At 46.1% G+C, this 20,422-nt stretch overlaps 1 protein-coding gene across 12 annotated transcripts in view; it reads left to right on the forward strand.

The window, feature by feature from the left end:
• Window positions 1-4,504: 4,504 nt before the first annotated feature.
• Window positions 4,505-20,422, forward strand: part of Chd4 (chromodomain helicase DNA binding protein 4) — a 30,081-nt gene continuing 14,163 nt past the window's right edge. For 4 of the 12 annotated variants that reach the window (XM_015500704.2, XM_015500705.2, XM_015500706.2 and 1 more), the window contains exons 1-25: window positions 4,505-4,663; window positions 5,028-5,205; window positions 8,700-8,821; window positions 9,021-9,236; window positions 9,451-9,569; window positions 9,681-9,922; window positions 10,163-10,290; window positions 10,529-10,664; window positions 10,804-10,982; window positions 11,190-11,429; window positions 12,032-12,235; window positions 12,358-12,563; window positions 12,936-13,067; window positions 13,150-13,246; window positions 14,202-14,393; window positions 14,884-15,084; window positions 15,256-15,393; window positions 15,770-15,891; window positions 16,017-16,190; window positions 16,523-16,664; window positions 16,749-16,880; window positions 16,990-17,107; window positions 19,135-19,259; window positions 19,786-20,023; window positions 20,173-20,348. In XM_015500704.2, coding sequence (XP_015356190.1) covers window positions 5,106-5,205; window positions 8,700-8,821; window positions 9,021-9,236; window positions 9,451-9,569; window positions 9,681-9,922; window positions 10,163-10,290; window positions 10,529-10,664; window positions 10,804-10,982; window positions 11,190-11,429; window positions 12,032-12,235; window positions 12,358-12,563; window positions 12,936-13,067; window positions 13,150-13,246; window positions 14,202-14,393; window positions 14,884-15,084; window positions 15,256-15,393; window positions 15,770-15,891; window positions 16,017-16,190; window positions 16,523-16,664; window positions 16,749-16,880; window positions 16,990-17,107; window positions 19,135-19,259; window positions 19,786-20,023; window positions 20,173-20,348 — 3,879 coding nt within the window. In that variant the 5' untranslated portion in view covers window positions 4,505-4,663; window positions 5,028-5,105. The remainder of the gene's footprint in view (window positions 4,664-5,027; window positions 5,206-8,699; window positions 8,822-9,020; window positions 9,237-9,450; window positions 9,570-9,680; window positions 9,923-10,162; window positions 10,291-10,528; window positions 10,665-10,803; window positions 10,983-11,189; window positions 11,430-12,031; window positions 12,236-12,357; window positions 12,564-12,935; window positions 13,068-13,149; window positions 13,247-14,201; window positions 14,394-14,883; window positions 15,085-15,255; window positions 15,394-15,769; window positions 15,892-16,016; window positions 16,191-16,522; window positions 16,665-16,748; window positions 16,881-16,989; window positions 17,108-19,134; window positions 19,260-19,785; window positions 20,024-20,172; window positions 20,349-20,422) is intronic. The other 8 variants (XM_015500710.2, XM_048787617.1, XM_048787618.1 and 5 more) reach the window with 3 other exon arrangements.

The raw sequence follows: 20,422 nt of genomic DNA on the forward strand, positions 1-20,422 counted from the left end.
TTCTTCCCTCTGTTGTTTTCCCAAATTGTCTTTCCTGACAGAGCAGAACACTGTGGCCCCTTGGACCCGATGAGCAGTTTTTCAGGTTTACAGAGAACAGAGGTGTAAGAAGAGGCATTATAGAGTGCATGTTGAAAACTCCAGGACAACCCCCTCCCACCGAGTGTTAGTCTAAGTTCATCAGTACCATGGGATGGAAACAGAACTCTAAGGTAACTGGATAGAGAGGTTGCCCCCCTGGGTGCCTTAATTAGAAGATTATGCCACCCTTAGTCTCCATGGGCCAATCATGCTAGTGGCTCTAATGGTTTATTTATAATTTGTCTGGGAGGGTAGCATGGGGCCAGAGTAAGGAGCAGGAGGCACAGAAGCATAAAGACCACAAAAGCAACACACAAACATACATCTTGACCCTCTCTAGAGCTCAAGGAGAGAGGCAGGGACTTAACTTTTTCCTTGTGGTGTTATCAGGGAGAGGCAGGAAGTAGGAGAAGCAAGTGAATGTGTGAGTAGAACTGCAGGGATAGAGTCAGAGGGAGTGTGGTGGACAGAGGGTATAAGTATTTTGAGCCACAGTCAAAAGGCTGTGACTAAGTACTTATAAACTCTCTGACTGGTTCATATTCATCATTTACCGTGATAATGTGGTGTGTGTATATGTATATTCATACATATACATACATATATATATATATATATATATATATATATATATATATATATGTATGTGTGTATATATATATGGAAGGATCTGGGGCAAATGGGGATACTTCAGAAGGGAATTTGAGGCCCAGAGACAGGCTGAATTCCCTAGAGAAATGGGGATAGAAGAAGAAGGCCTTACAAGTATCTGGCAACTGTAGAAAGGAGAAACTTCCTGGAAAAGAGGTATACCCACATTATGTTATCTTAAAAACAGCTGCCACCTCCCTGACATGGACCACAAATTTCATCAGAATGACCAAGGGGAAGGTTTGGATAAGTGAATGGGACCCCATCTTTTTATTTTATTTTATTTTTGGCAGAACTGGGGGTTGAACCCAGGGGTGTTCTACTCTACCACTGAGCTACATCCATAACTCTTCTTTATTTTTGAGTCAGGATCTCCCTAAGTTGCCTAGACTGAGCCTCCTGCCTCTACCTTCCCTCCCAAGTAGCTATGATTACAGGTGTGCATCACTGCACCTGGTGAATGGGGCCCAATTTTGATATCAAGAGAATTGAATGAGGGAGACTATGGAAGCCTGCAGAATGGGGGAAATGGCTAGCATACCACAATGAACACAGCAAAAGGATGGTCCAGGGAGATGAAGTGAATATTGGAAAAAGAAAACATGAACTTCAAAGGTGACAATGGGAGCTTTTGGCCAGGCTTGAGGTTTTTGATGCTGAAAAATCTAGTTTCAATGCTGGTGGTTACATAGAGTCAGGCAGAAGCTAGTGAGAAGACTTGTTAGTATTACTGGGACCCTGCTTGGGTGCAAGGGACTGTTGTTTCCCAGCTTTCTTCACTCTCTTGAACTCAGTTTTCTTTGCCAGTTTGCTAGTCCCTTGGATCCCAGAAAGGGGAGAGTCATCTGGCCAGTCCCTTTCTTTAGGGAAGTGAGACAAACAGTGCAATGCAGAGATTGTGTGGTCCTTCCTATTTACTTCTGATCAGGAAGGGGCCTTCCTACAAGGACATTTCAGTTTCTTTTCAACCTGTCCTATTTCCATAGATCTTGAGACTGTATAAAAAAGGTAGATGAGAATAGAGGGAGACAGTCTCTGACTTGGGGGTCAGGGCAGCAAGGTGGTGGTGTGGGAACATTGGGCCTAATTCTCTGGGGCTTAGGAAGAGGGAAAGGTGACAGGCTGATGGTGCCAGATCCTCTGCGGGCCAAAGAGTTCTAAGATTGAGTTCCTTTAACTTTCTAGGGCCAATTTCCTGGGTGGCTGGAAGAAAGGTGCATTTAGGGTTGGAGATGGTATATGTTGGAAGGCCTCCTCTTGGTATAACTGAGTAAGGAAGTCTTCCTGAAATGTTGACCAGTACATGTGCAGGAGAAAATGGTGAGCATTACACCACTAAGGTTTTAGTTTTTGTTGTTTTAAGATGGACAAGAGGGCCTAAAACAGGATGAGGATGAGGGCAGTTGGAGGTATTATGAGAATTCAGGTTATGAAATGGGAAACTGAAAAATATGGGATATTGAGGGGGAGCAGAATTTGGTGTTCAAGAATGAGGGTAGTAGCTGGGTGTGGTGGCACATGACTGTAATCCCAGCACTCAGGAGGCTGAGGCAGAAAGATCAAGAGTTCAAAGCCAACCTCAGCAAAAGTGAGGTGCTAAGCAAGTCAGTGAGACCCTGTCTCTAAATAAAATATAAAATAAGGCTGGGGATGTGGCTCAGTGGTTGAAGTCTCTTGAGCTAAATCGTCAGCACCCCCCCCCCCAAAAAAAAAAGAAAAAGAGAGCGAGTAAAGAATGAAGGAGTAGCAACAACAAAGAATTTAAAAAAAAAAAAGAAAAAGAATGAGGATAACAATTGTGGCATATTTCTGAGTCAAGAAGGAAGGTTATGATGATATTTCAGTATTAGGAATACTGGATTGATGAACATGGCTTGCCAATAAAAATCCCTTAGAATGTAGGAAACCAGAGGTTATTTTGACCTGACATTTATTCCTGTAAATCCTTTTGGAATACTTACCAGCATCTAGAAGGACTACTAAGAACCCTACTGGGATGTGATCTCTCCTGAGACAAGTTAGGATTTCTTTTATTCTCTGTGACAGGACATTGGGAAATGACACTCAGTAGTTCTCCCTTGTCATCAGACATTCTATCATGCATCATAGTTTTCTAGGTTGTTTATGCTTCCTGAAGGGAGGCACCAGTGTTTTCTTTGCATTCTCCACAGTGCCCAGCTCTGTGCTTTGCTAGGTACTCTGTCAACATGTGTTGAAATGAACGTGAGCAGTGGCAAGTAGAGGAAGAGCATGGTTGAGCTCCTGATGTGCATATAACAGGATCCTCAGTTAAGGTCATGATGGGATAGCCATCCTAAGAGTAGCCTGGAGGTGTTGATGAATGGTTCCCGACTTGAGGGAGGGTGTGGGACTACTGGGGAGAGACTATTGGAATGTTGAGAAATAGTCTTTGGATGGAAGTTTGTAATTATTATGGGATGCTCTGGGATAATTTAAACTTTATGCAAATGTTTCATCTGGTTAACATGGTATTTGGTTGGTCTTACTCAAAATTTAAGAGCATCTGGAATATACCTGGATTTTGGTGGGATTGAGTGGTACCCCAGGTCTCAGCTCCTGAGTGTCTGGAAATGATGAAATGATGGAACCTAGCATCTTGGACTTCAAGAAACTTTAGGCCAGGATACTGCTTTGGCCCAGAAAGGAATATTAGGTGTGTCCAAGTGGGGGCAGGGACAGGGCAGTGTGGGTCGCCTGCCCCACCCTGTCTGTTCTGGGTGTTGGAACAGACAGCTTCTGGAGATGGGGGAGGTATGAATATGAATATTATGGGATGCCTGACTGGAAGGCTGCTAGAGTGGAGATAAAATATTATGGGATGTAACACTGGGTTGTGCTGGATGTAGTACAGTATATGTCTGGTTGACTATGGGCTCCTTGAAATTATGGGATTTCAGGGTGTGGATGATAGAGTAAAATTATTATGGGATATTTTTCCAGTGTTTAGGGGTAAGAAGATTTAGGTGTCCATCTGTGGGATGACTATAGGACTACTGTAGGGGTTATCTCTTTGATAGGGAAGGAGTGGTTATTATGGGCCATGGAGCTAGAAGGAAAAGCTGGGGGTAGTGTTGTGAGCATCTAGACCCTAGCCTGCAGGAATAGAGGGCAGTTCTAGGGGGGTGGTTATTATGGGATGTAAGTACAGAAAGTGGGAGACTGATTATTACTGGATGTGTGTGGGAGGAGGCCGAGTGTCCGTTGTTGTAGTATGTGTGTGTGCGTGTGTGTGTGTGTGTGTGTGTGTAGGGGGGGGGTGAGTTTCTGACTATTATGGGATATCAAACTGGGGGTGGATGAAGGGTGGTTATTATGGGATGTCTGTGGGGGATGGGATGAGTATTATGGGATATGAGGCTCAAGTGCTGGGAGGGGTGACGAATTATTATGGGATGTTAGCATTAGGGCCAAGAGTGAAGAAGTTGGCAGAGGATGGTTATTATGGGATGTCAGGGGTGGAGAGGTTAGGTGCCAAAGGTCTGCAATATTATGGTAGCATCCCCCCTAGCATACATGTGTATGGAATGGGGGGCGCCGGGAGTGTGTATGTGGGGTGTCCGTGTGTATTATGGGATGGCCAGGAGGTGGGCGGTTGCCCGGGTGACACGCGCGCGCGCGCTCGAAGGGGGCGTGGCCAATGGTTGCCTGAGCGACGAGGGGGCGGGGGTTGCCCGGGAGACCTAGGGAGGAGGGTGGCGGTAGTGGAGGGGGGGTTGGAGTTGGTTGAGGTTATTATGGGCTGTCCGTGGGGGGGCGGGGCCTGTGCGGTGGGATTTCCCGGCCGGTGTTTCGGGCCCTTTAAGAGGCGACGCCGGAGCCGGAGCCATTTTCCCCCCTTTGGCCGCTGCGAGGAGGAGCCGGAGCGGGAGTGACACCGGGCCGGACCCAGGCGACCTGCTGCGGCTCTGGGGTGAGGCGAGCGTGGGGTTCGCAGAGAGACGCCCCTCACAGCCCGGCAAGCCCCGAGGGTCATTCCTTCACCTGTCCAGTCTTCAGGCGTCCTCTGACCCGTGGACCGTCCCTTGCTCGGAGGAGCGGACCCTTCCTTTTCCTTCCCTGCAGGGTGCCCGGCCTCCTTCCTAGCCCCCGCCTTACCCCTGCCCGAGTCTTGCTCCCCGCGACCCCCACCTCGGCCTTAGTGTCCCACAATACCTGGCGCCCGCCCCCTCGCCCTTTGCTCAATTGCCCCCCGGGACACGTGGCCNNNNGGTGTGGGGGAGGGGGACAGTGCGCGTCACTGACTGTTCTCTTTCTCTCCCCCCTCCCCCGCACAGTGACTCGGGCCAGTGTAGAGGGCCCCAGGCCGCAGGCAGGAGCAGCTGGGCCAATTCCCTGGCCGGGAGCGGAAGGGGATGGCGTCGGGCCTGGGCTCCCCGTCCCCCTGCTCAGCGGGCAGTGAGGAGGAGGATATGGATGCACTTTTGAACAACAGTCTGCCCCCACCCCACCCAGGTAACATCTTTCCCAAGGGCCCAGGGCAGGAAGGAGGTATTGGGCTCTCCCTAGTGACTTGATATGAGGAAGGGTTGTGTTGCTTGCCCAGCTCTGTGCACAGCCGGAGGTGGAGGGCATCCGAAGGGAGTGGTTCCCTTCTGCGGAGCTCTTGTGGGAGGGGGGTGGAAGCCTTGTGCCTCCTGGGCACCGCGGACCCAGATGCAAGCTGGCTGCACTGGTCTGTCTTCAGGAATGCTCTACAGTTCCTATTTGAGGGAGCTCTCTAGGCCGGCAAGCATTACCTAGAGCGGGTCCTAGGAGGATCCCAGGTAGTTCGAACCCCTGGAGGCTATTTGGGGGTGGTAGGGGAGTTTAGGATTTCTGTTGGAGGAGCCCAGCCTGGCATCCATGCTAGTTGGATCCTGTGGTTGCTGCAGTGTGGAAAGGAAAGAGTACTGGTTACTCTCTATCTGATTATTTTTAGCTTCTGATCAGTTACCGATTTTCTGTGCAGTTTCAACTGTGTGAAGTTTGAATCGCGCTCCTTAGCGGATCTAGAGCGCTTTTAGGCAGGCAGATTGCTGGAACCTTTTGAGTGGGGAAGTGATGGGGGCTAAGGGAGATTGTAATATAATAGCCTAGTAAGGCTGGGTGGAAGAAGGGAGAGCACCCCCTCTTTCCCTGGTGAGTGGACATAATTCTGGCTTCTTTTCCTGGAGGCTTCTTTCTGCCTCTGTGTGCCTTTGGTTTGGGTTGGTGGTGTGATGGGTTTGTGTAGGTGTGTTAAGGACTGTGATAGGTTTTGGGGTGGCTCTGAGGACTGGCCAAACCCGTATGGTTGTAACCATCCCGTCTGATTGGAGTAGCCCTGTATGTCCTCAAATGATGGTTGATGTCATACTTGCAAGTGAATGTCTCTCTCTGGCTTCTTTCCTTATTCAGAGCCCCTTAGCTAACTCACCAAGTCTCCTATTTGTTTCCTTGACCTTTTTCTTCCTAGTTGCTAGCTTTTTTTTTAAATTGTTTTTTTTGTATATGCCATATTTTAATCCTCTCTGTTGCTACTTATCATTCTGGAGCCTGCTGGTCCTGTTTTTGTTTCTCATCAAATGTCTTTCACTTCTGCCTTCTCTCTTAGCTCCTGTTGGAAGTTGAGGTGGTCTGGGAGAAATGCTTTCACATTTGACTTTTTCTAACTTGGAATTTTTCATTTCAACCTGAGACCATTTAAGAGAGCCATCAGTCTTGATGCTGAGCCTTGGGATAAGGAACTTAGTCTTGTCTCATCACTCACTGTCAGGGGTAGGGTGGCAGATTTCTGTGCCCTAACCTGAGGTGGAGTCAGGGTGGTCGTGGTGGTGGTAAGGGGAAGGCTTACTTTCCTATTATTCTTTCTGTGAGGGGCATTAGAATTAGTTGTGGTATCCAGCCAATGTTGGTTCCCCATCTTGGCCTCCCATTAACCTCTTGATTTGGGGTTGTCCCCCTACCCTCTTGTTGACTGGGAGCTATGCTAGCTCCAAGCTATAGCATGACCCAGTTTTTTCCATTTCCTACACCCATTCCTGCCCCTTTCCCAAATCTTCCTCTATATCTCAGCTAATTTGCTGCTTACCATATCAGGACATTATTTTTCTGAGAGGTTGTATGTGAGTGAAAGGTGTCCCTCTTTACCTCCATGGGTTTGTCCTTGTCTCTGCTTCTAGCTTTTATGGAGATGAAGAGGAAGATCTGATTGGAGGATGGCATGGGGATTACTAGGAAGAAGCCCTTATGATTCTTTCTGGTGAGATCCAGGCTGGTGTTCCATTCCCAAGGGAATGGGAGGGGCTTTCTTGTGCCTGGCCTGATCCTGGGCTAAGTGAGAAGGGGGAGGCTGATGGTGCTTTGTCCAGCATAATGTCTCATGTTCCCTAAATCTGTGTAGCCCAGGAAGGGTAGAGCTAGAGGCATTTTAGGGATAGTTCTTGGGGTCAGGAGCTAAGAGTATGTGTGGAACTGAAGGAAACATCATTTTCCATCATTATCTAGGTACTGTTACTTTTTGGTGTGGATGTGATTTCCATATGTTGGAAAGGACTTTTATGAATGGAGGTGATGAAACCAAGCCTAGAGATTTCTTGTGGGCTCCCAGTCCTCAAGATAATTCTTTTGGGTATCTTCAATTTGGGGAGAAGGCTGTATGCTCTGAACATAGCTCCACTGAACTTTTGTTAAATCTTAGTACTGATGATTTGAAAAAGTAATCGTTATTGAGGGAGTAACATAGTCCTGATGTAGTATTACCCTTCACATTTGTCTTGGTTTCCTTGCCGAGGAATTAGGTGACCTCTTGTGAACTGTGTCATCCCAGAGTAAGTGTTAGAGAGACATTGGTGGCATTTGGACCTTGGGCCAGGTAATAATTTGGCATCTTCTATAAGGGCTGTCTTTCCCCGGCTACCTCTGTCAACCCCGCCCCCCTCCCTGCCACTTCCTGTCTGTCCTATGTTGGCAGCTGGGTGCCCTGGGCTGGCTTCTGCGGTCAGGAGCCATTTTCCCTCTCCTCAGTGGGTGAGGCACTCCCTTCTTCTCTCCACTCCCTTCTCCACACCCCCTCCCCTTGGGCGGGGGTGGCTTGGGAAGAGGGAGAGAGAAGAGGGAGGAGGGAGCTGGTGTGCTGGTGTGAATGTCTGTTACAAAGGAAGCTGCCTTGTGGCCTTCTCCTCCCCCTCTGTGCCCCTTCCCACCTATCCCTGCCCAGGAGCTCTCAGTGTTACCCTGGGCTTTGTGTGTGCTTCCAGCTAGGGGAGGAGGTGGAGCCAGATGGGAGGAGGATTGGGAGGGAGGGAGATGGTGACAGCTGGGCTGATTTGGGCCCCTAGGGAGAAGAGACTCCTGACCCAGGAGAAGCTGGGAAGGAACCATAGGCTGGATGGGGAAAGGAAATTGTGTTTGGGAGTGGGTATGAGGTTGAGCTGGCAAGTGAACCTAGAGTTTGGAGGTTCTGATTGTTTTGAGCAGTGATGACCCCAAAGGGATTAGAAAAGGGTGTTGTTTCTGGGATCCCCGAACCTGGCATTGTTCTGGTAACAGGGTGAGGATATATTCTGTGATTGTTGCCTTCTGGGCAGGACCTTCCATTCTCATCCTCTGGATTATAGGCTTGTTGATGGACAGTTGCAGGAGGCCTGGATCTAGTTCTCTTACTTGGTGAATGTTAGGCTGCTTGATTCAGCTATGCTGGCTGCTGAACATCTAGAGGGCTGTTGGAGGAGTGGGGAGAGGAGGTAGGGGCCTGGACAGCTGCCCGAGGTGGGCCTGGTCTGGCCTGGCAGGCCTATTTCGGGTATATACAGCTTTCTTTGTCTGTTTTTGTCCTGGGTATCAGCTTCCTTCTGTAGAGAGTATAGCAGTTCTCTTCAGAGGAATCTGGGACAAGAGGTGGGGAATAAAATCTAAGCCCTCAGGATTAGGCCCTAACCTTTTGCTATTGATCTTTTCCCTGCTGACCACTCTTTGGCAAAATGTAGAAAATGAAGAGGACCCAGAGGAGGATTTGTCAGAAGCAGAGACTCCAAAGCTCAAGAAGAAGAAAAAGCCTAAGAAACCTCGGGACCCTAAAATCCCTAAGAGCAAGCGCCAAAAAAAGGAGGTGAGTGGGTGACTGTTATGGGGAATGAGAGGAAGAAGGGAGGAGCTCTGAGAAGGGCTAAAGGGCGGAGGGCGTTTATTTCTTTCTCTGGAGTGGTGGACCAGGTCCTGGGGATGAGCCTTATTAGGGCTGTCCTGAGGTCAGCATGTGTGTAGCATGTGTGTGTCTGTCTCCCTTTCCCCCCCCTTCCCTGCTCCAGCGTTTGCTCTTATGCCAGCAGCTGGGGGACAGCTCTGGGGAGGGGCCAGAGTTTGTGGAGGAGGAGGAAGAGGTGGCTCTGCGATCAGACAGTGAGGGCAGCGACTATACCCCTGGCAAGAAGAAGAAGAAGAAGCTTGGACCTAAGAAAGAGAAAAAGAGCAAATCCAAGCGGAAGGAAGAGGAGGAGGAGGATGATGACGATGATGATTCAAAGGTGCCTGGACTTCCATTCTGTTTTCTGTACTGTTATCTTCAGTCATTGGTTTCAGAGACACTCTGTTGCCTCTTAGAGTATTTTCTTTCCACCTCTTTCTAATCATTTTCTTTTGGCTCTCTTACCCTGGTCTTGCAAGCTATAGTTTCAGCTCTAAATCCCTTAGCAAATGTGGGCATTAGGTGGCAGACCCTTTGCTATTCTCTCTCTACAGGAGCCTAAGTCTTCTGCTCAGCTCCTGGAAGATTGGGGCATGGAAGACATTGACCATGTGTTTTCAGAGGAGGATTATCGCACCCTCACCAACTACAAGGCTTTCAGCCAGTTTGTCCGGTAAGCCAGGAGGGTCTTGGGGGTGGGGGAAGAGAGTCATTTTATAATCTCTTCCTGCCTATCTTTCTTATTCTTAAATATTTTTTTCTCTGTCGTCCATTTCTCCACCAGACCCCTCATTGCTGCCAAAAACCCCAAGATTGCTGTTTCCAAGATGATGATGGTTTTGGGTGCAAAGTGGCGGGAGTTCAGTACCAACAATCCCTTCAAAGGCAGTTCTGGGGCCTCAGTGGCAGCAGCAGCAGCAGCAGCTGTGGCTGTGGTGGAGAGCATGGTGACAGCCACTGAGGTTGCACCACCACCTCCCCCTGTGGAGGTGCCTATTCGCAAGGCCAAGACCAAGGAGGGCAAAGGTGAAATGTAGTGCTGTGGGAGGGAGGAGCTAGTGTGGGTTTAGGAAGTCAAAGACAGAGAAAGCTTGGGAATGCTATTATGTTATCCCTAAGGTAGGAGACAGGAGGGAGGAATTAGTCTTGGATTTAGGAGGGAAATTTGGGAGGCTGGACATGTTGAAGTAAACTTAAATGAAAATTTTATTCTCCCCATAATATAATTTGCCCTATGAGATATATTTAGGTCTATCCTGATTTTAGGTCCCAATGCTCGGAGGAAGCCCAAGGGCAGCCCTCGTGTACCTGATGCAAAGAAGCCTAAACCCAAGAAAGTAGCTCCCCTGAAGATCAAGCTCGGGGGTTTTGGTTCCAAGCGTAAGAGATCCTCGGTGAGAACCTGGACCATCCCTTTGGGCGGGAAGAGCTGCGTGTAATAGAAAAGATATTACTCTCTGTTCGTCTTTTCCATAGAGTAGGAACATAAGAATGTGGGGAGTTGGCCTCAGGCAGACTCTTCACATAGTCCTTGCTGGGATTCTGGTATTCCCAGTAATGGCAGTGAGGCTCTCTCCACCACTCTTTCCCCTTGGCTTGAACTTTTAACCTTATTCCTTTTGGTTCTGCCAGAGTGAGGATGACGACTTAGATGTGGAATCTGACTTCGATGATGCCAGTATCAATAGCTATTCTGTTTCCGATGGTTCCACCAGCCGCAGCAGCCGTAGCCGCAAGAAACTCCGAACCACTAAAAAGAAAAAGAAAGGTGTGTTTCTTTTCTGTTTTATGTGGGTGATAGGATGAGGTGGAATGGTTGGGAAAAAGAATCTCCCTTAGGAGATAGGGGTTGGGTGGGGGGAGGTAGTTTTTTTCTAATAACTGGGCTTTCCCTCTTCCTTGCCCAGGCGAGGAGGAGGTGACTGCTGTGGATGGTTATGAGACAGACCACCAGGACTATTGCGAGGTGTGCCAGCAAGGCGGTGAGATCATCCTGTGTGATACCTGTCCCCGAGCCTACCACATGGTGTGCCTGGATCCGGATATGGAGAAGGCCCCCGAGGGCAAGTGGAGCTGCCCACACTGCGTGAGTACCTGACCACTGTGGCTCCTGGGCTCCCACAAGGGGAATGGTAGGAAGATAAAGCTCCTTTGGGCCTGGGTGGAAATAGAAATGATGGTGGTTTGGTTGTGAGCTTTGGGAAGCATCCAGAGGAACCATGGGCCGTGAATTCTGACTTCAGGGGTGGCGGGGTGGGGAGGTAATAATCTGAATCTGTATCCTTTACTGCAGGAGAAAGAAGGCATCCAGTGGGAGGCTAAAGAAGACAATTCAGAGGGTGAGGAGATACTAGAAGAGGTTGGGGGAGATCCTGAAGAGGAGGATGATCACCATATGGAATTCTGTCGTGTCTGCAAGGATGGGGGGGAGCTGCTGTGCTGTGACACCTGCCCTTCTTCTTACCACATCCACTGCCTGAACCCTCCACTGCCAGAGATCCCCAATGGTGAATGGCTGTGTCCCCGATGTACGGTGAGTAACCTGTGTATGTAGCAGAAGTGTAACACTGTCATGTGCAGGTATTGGGAGGCTGAGGTACAGTAGAGGTCATTGAAGAATTATGAACTTTTTAGTTCCAAGACCTTCTTCATATAGTTTAGGGACACCTTTTCCTAGGAAAAAACAGGAATAACTTTGAACAGAGGAGTTGATGTCTTGCCATCTCTCTTAGGAGGGATGTAATAGTATTAGAACATCTGTCCTTGTCTTGATGCCCTGCCTTATGGACTTGGTAGCTTAGAATGTTTAATAGGACTACTTACTGCTTTTAGATAACTTAAGAGAGAAATGCTAGGCTATTGGTCTGTGGATTTTCCATGCCTAATTGTTCTGTATTATTGTTAAAGTCTAGCTACTGACTCTGTTAAGCAGATAGGAATGATGATGTCACATAAATCTTGGAGGAAGTTCAGAAAAAGCAGAGAAAATTCTATTATTCCTTACCTACAAGGGTCTTGGGATTTCGTCTTACTTGAAATGGGATTTTAATAATCCTTTGATAAGATTGAGGCTGTGAGCTGTACCATCTCCTTCCCATGGTTATGAATTGGGTTTATCATCACTTTTTCTCTCAGTGTCCAGCTCTGAAGGGCAAAGTGCAGAAGATTCTAATCTGGAAGTGGGGTCAGCCACCATCTCCCACACCAGTGCCTAGGCCTCCAGATGCCGATCCCAATACTCCCTCCCCCAAACCCTTGGAAGGGCGGCCAGAGCGACAATTCTTTGTTAAATGGCAAGGCATGTCTTACTGGCACTGCTCCTGGGTGTCTGAACTGCAGGTAAGTCTGGGACAGCCTAGAGATGTGGGGGCTACAATTAAAAAGATAGTGGGAAAATAGTGTTGTGAATAGAGAGGGTGGATGCAGCTCTTCCATGGTTTGTTTTCTCTTTCTGCTCTTAGTTGGAGCTGCATTGTCAGGTAATGTTTCGAAACTATCAGCGGAAGAATGATATGGATGAGCCACCTTCTGGGGACTTTGGTGGTGATGAAGAGAAGAGCCGAAAGCGAAAGAACAAGGACCCTAAATTTGCAGAGATGGAAGAACGCTTTTATCGCTACGGGATAAAACCTGAGTGGATGATGATCCACCGAATCCTCAACCACAGGTACCAGCTGGGCCCAATGGAGGTAGGCAGTATATCCACGGGAGACTCCTGCTAAAGGGAAAAAGAAGATGGAGATTGCCAGTAACTTACATTTGGAGGACATTCTATATTTTAAATAAATGACTGAATTCTGGAATTTGAGCTATAGATTAAGAGATAATGTTTGGTCCAAAGATAGGTATAATAGAGGCTCTGGATACATGTGGGGTTTGTGGCACTTTTAAAGTGGTTAAGAACATAAATTATTGTCACTTTCTGAGAGCAAGGCAAACCAGGAGACCAGGCAAGAAGCTCAAGAAGGTAAAGCTAAGGACTTGGGAAGAGAAGAAGGCTGTTTTCTAACTCTGAGGGTTTTCTCTCTTGACCTTACAGTGTAGACAAGAAGGGCCATGTCCACTACCTGATTAAGTGGCGGGACTTACCCTATGATCAGGCGTCTTGGGAGAGTGAGGATGTGGAAATACAGGACTATGATTTGTTCAAGCAGAGCTATTGGAATCACAGGTAGGTGATTTGGGGAGAGGAGAAGAGTTGCTTCCTTTTGAAAAGGATCATAGGCAGCTGTGGAATGTTTTCCTTTTTTTAGGGAGTTAATGAGGGGTGAGGAAGGGCGACCAGGCAAGAAGCTCAAGAAGGTAAAGCTAAGGAAGTTGGAGAGGCCTCCTGAGACTCCAACAGTAGATGTGAGTTTGGGGCAGAAGAGGGAAGGGTGGGCATATTTTGTCTCCTCCACTGTATGAATTGTGCTCTAAGTAACAACCTGCAAATAATAATGTTGCTGTCAGTGTTTCGTATCATCCACTTCCCCACATCTCTCTAATCAGAAAATACTAGGATTACTTTTCCTTTTTTTTTTTTTGAATTTATTTTTTTTTTTTAGTTTTCGGCGGACACAACATCTTTATTTGTATGTGGTGCTGAGGATCGAACCCAGGCCGCACGCATGCCAGGCGAGCGCGCTACTACTTGAGCCACATCCCCAGCCCTACTTTTCCTTTTTGTCATCATAAAAAACCTAGGTATATTTTGTATGATTGAGGAAGTGTTATTTAGGGAGTGGTCATGTGGCCAAGCTTTTGTGAAAAATATTGGAACCTGACTTTTTTTTTTTTTAATATTTATTTTTAGTTGTAGTTGGACATGATACCTGTATTTCACTTATTTATTTTTATATGGTGCTGAGGATCAAACCCAGGGTCTCGCATGTGCAAGGCCAGCGCTCTACTGCTGAGCCACAACCCCAGCCCCAAGGAAACTGACTCTTAATTGTATGGTTCAATTCCTTTAGATCTTGTTTATGTACCCTGAGGGCAGTTAAGTTGAAGAGAATTTGGGACTAGGGGATGTAGCTCAGTGGTAAAGTGTGTGTGAGGCCCTGGGATTGAGGGAGGGGAAGACAAGAAATTTATTCTAGAAAGGGTATGTGATTATTTATGTGTTGGTTCTGGAGATTGAATCCAAGACCTTGTGCTTTATGACTGAGCTGTACTCCCAGCGTGCCACCACCCCCTCCCCAACAAATTTTTCATGATTTTCAAGCAGGATCTAGTGAGGATAAGTAAGGAAGGAAGCAGCTGCTCTCTAATGGGGCAAAGGGAATTGCTTGCCAACTCTTGACTTTTCTATTTTATCCTTCAGCCAACTGTGAAATATGAGCGACAGCCAGAGTACCTGGATGCTACAGGTGGAACCCTGCACCCTTACCAAATGGAGGGCTTGAACTGGTTGCGCTTTTCCTGGGCTCAGGGCACTGATACTATCTTGGCTGATGAGATGGGTCTTGGAAAAACTGTACAGACAGCGGTCTTCCTCTATTCTCTCTATAAGGAGGTGAGGAAAGCAGGGACTTTTAGTTTTTGGTGTGGGTATTTTGTGTTCAGTCTTCTCTTACACTCCAAGGAAAAAAAGGGGAAGAAAGAATTTGGTCTCTGACTTTGAGTAACACTGCTGAGTGATAGTGAGATAGATATATATCCACAGGGAAAGACTTGAGGGAGTGGAGCTATGGGTATTAGCTGTGGGTACCTGAACCTTAATCCTAGGGGAATAGATGTATGTCAGTTTAGCAGAATTGTGGATGGAATTAGTAGGAAAAGACTTAATAGAACAGGTAGGAGTTTTAGCACTCTATTAAGGTGGGTCATGGCTTATTGCAAAGAGCAGGTAGGGCTTTTTTGTAGATGAGGAGGTGAGGGTAGAGGCAGCAGTATAGATGGCTAGTCAGCGCCAGCTTTGTTCTAAGGATAGAGGGAGAGGTAGATGCTGGAGTGTGGTGTCATGGGGTCCTCAGTCCTGACTCTGCCTCTTTTCTTTCTCCAAGGGTCATTCCAAAGGCCCCTTCCTAGTGAGTGCCCCACTTTCTACCATCATCAACTGGGAACGGGAGTTTGAAATGTGGGCTCCAGATATGTATGTGGTAACCTATGTGGGTGATAAGGACAGCCGTGCCATCATTCGTGAAAATGAGTTCTCCTTTGAAGACAATGCCATCCGGGGTGGCAAGAAGGCATCCCGCATGAAGGTATCTCATGGTAGGGGGGGCACCCTAGAGAGGAAGTTGCTGCTTTGGGTTTAGTTTGCCTCCTGTGGCCTGGTCCCTGGGTGAGGCAAAAGAATACCTGGGAGGGGAGAAATACCTTAGCTGTGCTTAGGAGGAGTGGACTAGTAGTGATGAGGTTGTCTTCATGTGCAGAAAGAGGCATCTGTGAAATTCCACGTGCTGCTGACATCCTATGAGTTGATCACCATTGATATGGCTATCTTGGGTTCTATTGATTGGGCCTGCCTCATCGTGGATGAAGCCCATCGACTGAAGAACAATCAGTCTAAGGTGAGGATACAGGGAGGGAGCTTATGGTTCCGTTTTAGTCTTTTGGTACCATCTACTCATTAAGAGAAAACCCAAGAGAAGAAAAGGAAAAATTGATAGCTCCTGGTAGCCAGGCCTTTAGAAAGTTTGCTTAGCATGTGTAAGGCTCCTGCTTCAATCCCCAGCACCAAAAAACAGACATAAAGGCTGAGGTTATAGCTCAGTGGTAGAGTGTGCTTAGCATGCAGAAGGCCCTGGGTTCTATCTGTAGCACTAAAAATAAATAAAAATAAAAAGTATGATGATGGGGTGGGAGGCAATGAAATACATAGAATTCTGCAGAGATATACTACAGTCCTTGTTGTATTGAGTATGACATCTCCATCTGCTTCACCAGTTCTTCCGGGTCTTGAATGGTTACTCACTCCAGCACAAGCTGTTGCTGACTGGGACTCCACTGCAAAACAATCTTGAAGAATTGTTTCATCTGCTCAACTTTCTCACCCCGGAGAGGTTTCAGTAAGTGTGTTTATCCATAATTGCCTCATAATTTTGCTTCTAATTGGTCTTCTTGTTGCCCATTTCCTCTATCACTTTCCCTTATCCTTTCTCCTCCAACAAATTTCTTCCTTTTCTTTCTGAAGCAATTTGGAAGGCTTCTTGGAGGAGTTCGCTGACATTGCCAAAGAAGACCAGATTAAAAAACTGCATGACATGCTGGGTCCTCACATGTTACGGCGGCTTAAAGCTGATGTGTTCAAGAATATGCCCTCTAAGACAGAACTGATTGTGCGTGTGGAGCTGAGCCCTATGCAAAAGTGAGTTGAGGCAGAAGCATTGGCTCCATTTTGCAAGTACAGTTAGACATTTTCTAGTCTGTAAAGTGTTTCTCATCCCTCCTTCCAATCAGCTTCAAGGCATTTGGTGACAGGAGCTAACAGGACCTAAAGAAACTTGATGCCACAGAACTGGAGCATTCAGTTCTTAATTATACCTTCCCTTTTTTAACATGATGATGATGGTTCTGGTGCTGTTAAGTTTCCGTAGCTGCGAAGTGAGATATGTTGAAAACAAGTTATCAGGCTGTGGGACTACATTATATCATTAAAGGCTCTTGAATCTGACCTGTCTTTCTGCCTTGCCCATGAAGGAAGTACTACAAGTATATTCTCACTCGAAATTTTGAAGCACTCAATGCTCGAGGTGGTGGCAACCAGGTCTCTCTGCTAAATGTGGTAATGGATCTCAAGAAGTGCTGCAACCACCCCTACCTCTTCCCTGTGGCAGCAATGGTAAATCATGCTACCTCTTGGTCCTCCCTGGGTTGCAACTCCTCCCTGTGGTCTTTCAATATTGTTTTTTCTTTTTTTCCTTAGGAAGCCCCTAAGATGCCTAATGGCATGTATGATGGCAGTGCCCTAATCAGAGCATCTGGGAAACTACTGCTGCTGCAGAAGATGCTTAAGAACCTTAAAGAGGGTGGGCATCGAGTACTCATCTTTTCCCAGGTATTAATGTGGACTGGGCTTTGAGCTTTAGGGGACAGGAGTAGATAGCCTTCAGTGACTTGAGGAACCATCTTATCCCTGGACTCCTTCATAACTGCTCCTTTTGCAGATGACCAAGATGCTGGACCTGTTAGAGGATTTCTTAGAACATGAAGGTTATAAATATGAACGTATTGATGGTGGAATCACTGGGAACATGCGTCAAGAGGCCATTGACCGATTCAATGGTAAGAGAGGAGGGGTTTTATTCCCAGCATCCTGATTCACTTTTATCTTTGGACGGATCACTTGTTTTAATGTATCTCTTTTTCTGTATAGTTTTTTTGGGTCTTCATCAATTGATAATGGAAGAGGAGAGCTTTTGAATGTCTCTATTGGAAGAATGTATTGGACTATTCCTATGAGTTGTTTTTTTTTCTTTTGGAGTCTTTGTTTTTTCTGCTAGAAAAAAGAACTTTTTTTTTTTTTTGTCTAATTCCCCCTTCTTCAGCCTTGAGGCCGAAAGGGATCGGATTTGCTCAAGTTTAACTGCTAAGTTGGGACAGACTTCTTTATCTAAGTAGACTCTACTACATCTTTTTTTTCAATTTACTTATTTTGAAGTAATTTTGATTTCAAGGAAAAGCTACAAAATAGTACAGAGTTCATGTATACCTACTTTATCCTGCTTGTCTTTTTTTTTTTTAAGTTGTTGATCGATCTTTATTTTTATTATTTTTTTAATATTTAATTTTTAGTTTTAGGTGGACACAATATCTTTATTTAATTTATTTATTTATCTATCTATCTATCTATCTATTTATTTATTTGGTAAAGATGGCACCAGGAGCGCTTCTCTTTTTTTTGAGAGAGAGAGAGAGAGAGAGAGAGAAATTTTAATATTTATTTTTTAGTTATTGGCGGACACAAATCTTTGTATGTGGTGCTGAGGATCGAACCCGGGCCGCACGCATGCCAGGAGAGCGTGCTACCGCTTGAGCCACATCCCCAGCCCTCTTTATTTTATTTATATGTGGTGTTGAGGATCGAACCTAGCGCCCTGCGCATGCCAGGCGAGTGCACTACCGCTTGAGCCACATCCCTAGCCCCTTTATTTTTATGTGGTGCTGAGAATCAAACCCAGACCCTCACACATTCTAGGCAAGTACTGTACCACTGAGTCACAACCCAGCCCTCTTGTTTGTCTTCATAACTGTAGTACAGTGATCAAAACCAGGAAATTAACTCTGGTATTTATCTGAACTATAGACTTTAATTGAATGTCATCAGTTTTTCCTATAATGTCCTTTTTCCATTTTAGGATTCTACCCCAGGTCCCACATTGCATTGTGCCTCTTCCTATCTATGACATTGCTTAATTTTTCCCCATTTTCTTTCGTTATGTTGATACTTCTTTTTTAAAAAAATATTCTTTGAGGATGTTTACAATACCTTTATTTTGTTTAGATTTTTTTTAAACGTGGTGCTGGGGACCGAACCCAGTGCCTCACGTTTGCTAGGCAAGCACTCTACAACTGAGTCACATCCCAAGCCCTATGTTGATACTTCTGATGAGTACTCGTTAGTTGTTTTGTATAATGTCTCTTGAGTTTGGGTATGTCTGATGATTACTCTTGATTTTTTTTTTTTTTTTAATTTATACATGGGCACATTATCTTTATTTTGTTTATTTATTTTTATGTGGTGCTGAGGATCGAACCCAGGGTCTCACATGTGCGAGGCGAGCACTCTACCGCTGAACCACAACCCTAGCCCCTTGCTCTTGATTTGATTAGACATTTTTGGCAAGAATACCACAGAGGTGATGCTGTGTCCTTTTCAGTGCATCATAATGGGGGGGATATGATGTTCATGTGTCCCATTTCTGGTAATAACTGATGATTTAGTAAAGTGGTGTCTGCTGAGATTCTCCACTGTGAAATTACTTTTTTCCCATTGTATTTATTATATGGTAAAATCCTTTGTGTCCCTAAATTTTCAGAGTGATTTCAGTATCGATTGGGGGACCTTGTTTACAGTTGTTACTATGGCGTTTGCCTATGAGCTTTATGTTTCTGACATTTATTAATTGTAATTTAGAATACACCTCTTTTTTTTAAAAATATTTTTTTAGTTATAGTTGGACACAATATTTTTATGTTGTGTTGAGGATTGAACCCAGCGTCTCACATGTGCTAGGTGAGTGCTTTACTGATGAGCCACAACCGAAGCCCCTAGAATACACCTCTAACAGTGTTTTTGGTTCCTTTCTTAGCACCTGGAGCTCAACAATTCTGCTTCTTGCTTTCCACTCGAGCTGGGGGCCTTGGGATCAATCTGGCTACTGCTGACACAGTTATTATATATGACTCTGACTGGAATCCCCATAATGATATCCAGGTAAGCAGAAGTAGTAGCCTTTAGAGAGCAACTTACTGAAGATGCACAGTATTCTCTATGCGGGCGGCTCTACCTTCTGGAATTAGTTGTCTGGGAAATAATAGGTTCTTCCCCCACCCCCCAGTACCAGGATTGAACTCTGGGGCACTTGACCACTGAGCCATATTCCCCAGCCCTATTTTGCATTTAGTTATTTAGAGATAGGGTTTCACTGAGTTGCTTAGCACCTTGCTTTTGCTGAGGCTGTCTTTGAACTCACAATCCTCCTGCCTCAGCTTCCCCAGCCATTGGGATTACAGGTGTGCACCACTGCACCCAGCAAGAGTCTTTTTATATCATCTAACTTACTATAAACTAGAGTTTGAGTTAGTGATGGTGGTGTCTGGGGGACAAGAGTGTGAAAGGAGTTTCATATGAAGACAAGTTGTGGCCCTTGTCTCATACTAGATTTAACTTATATGAAAGTCAAGGCGGGTGTGGCAGCTGGAAAACATGGGTTCTGACTTTATTTTCTGCTAAATTTCAGGCTTTTAGCAGAGCTCACCGCATTGGGCAAAATAAGAAAGTGATGATTTACCGGTTTGTGACCCGTGCATCAGTGGAGGAGCGCATCACGCAGGTGGCAAAGAAAAAAATGATGCTCACACATCTAGTGGTGCGGCCTGGACTGGGCTCCAAGACTGGATCTATGTCTAAACAGGAGCTTGATGATATCCTCAAATTTGGCACTGAGGAGCTATTCAAGGATGAGGCCACAGATGGAGGTGAGCTAGGCGGGAACTTAAGTTTTGGCGGGTAGGACTTCTTTCAAAGGGTAGGAAATACCTTTGATACCCAGGGTCCTGTGGGATCTGCTTTTTCCATTGCAGCTGCTGAAGTTGACTTTGGGTTATGGGCCCCTGATTCTTTATAGGAGGAGACAACAAAGAGGGAGAAGATAGCAGTGTTATCCATTATGATGATAAGGCCATTGAACGACTACTGGACCGTAACCAGGATGAGACAGAAGACACAGAATTGCAGGGCATGAATGAATATTTGAGCTCATTCAAAGTGGCCCAGTATGTGGTGCGGGAAGAAGAAATGGGGGTGAGTATGAATCAGGGCAATGCTATGCTTGCTGATTGGCCTGAAAATTAGACTTGAAACTAAGATGGTATTTG

This window comes from Marmota marmota, unplaced genomic scaffold (genome assembly GCF_001458135.2).
Source record: "Marmota marmota marmota unplaced genomic scaffold, marMar, whole genome shotgun sequence".
NCBI classification, from domain to species: domain Eukaryota; kingdom Metazoa; phylum Chordata; class Mammalia; order Rodentia; family Sciuridae; genus Marmota; species Marmota marmota.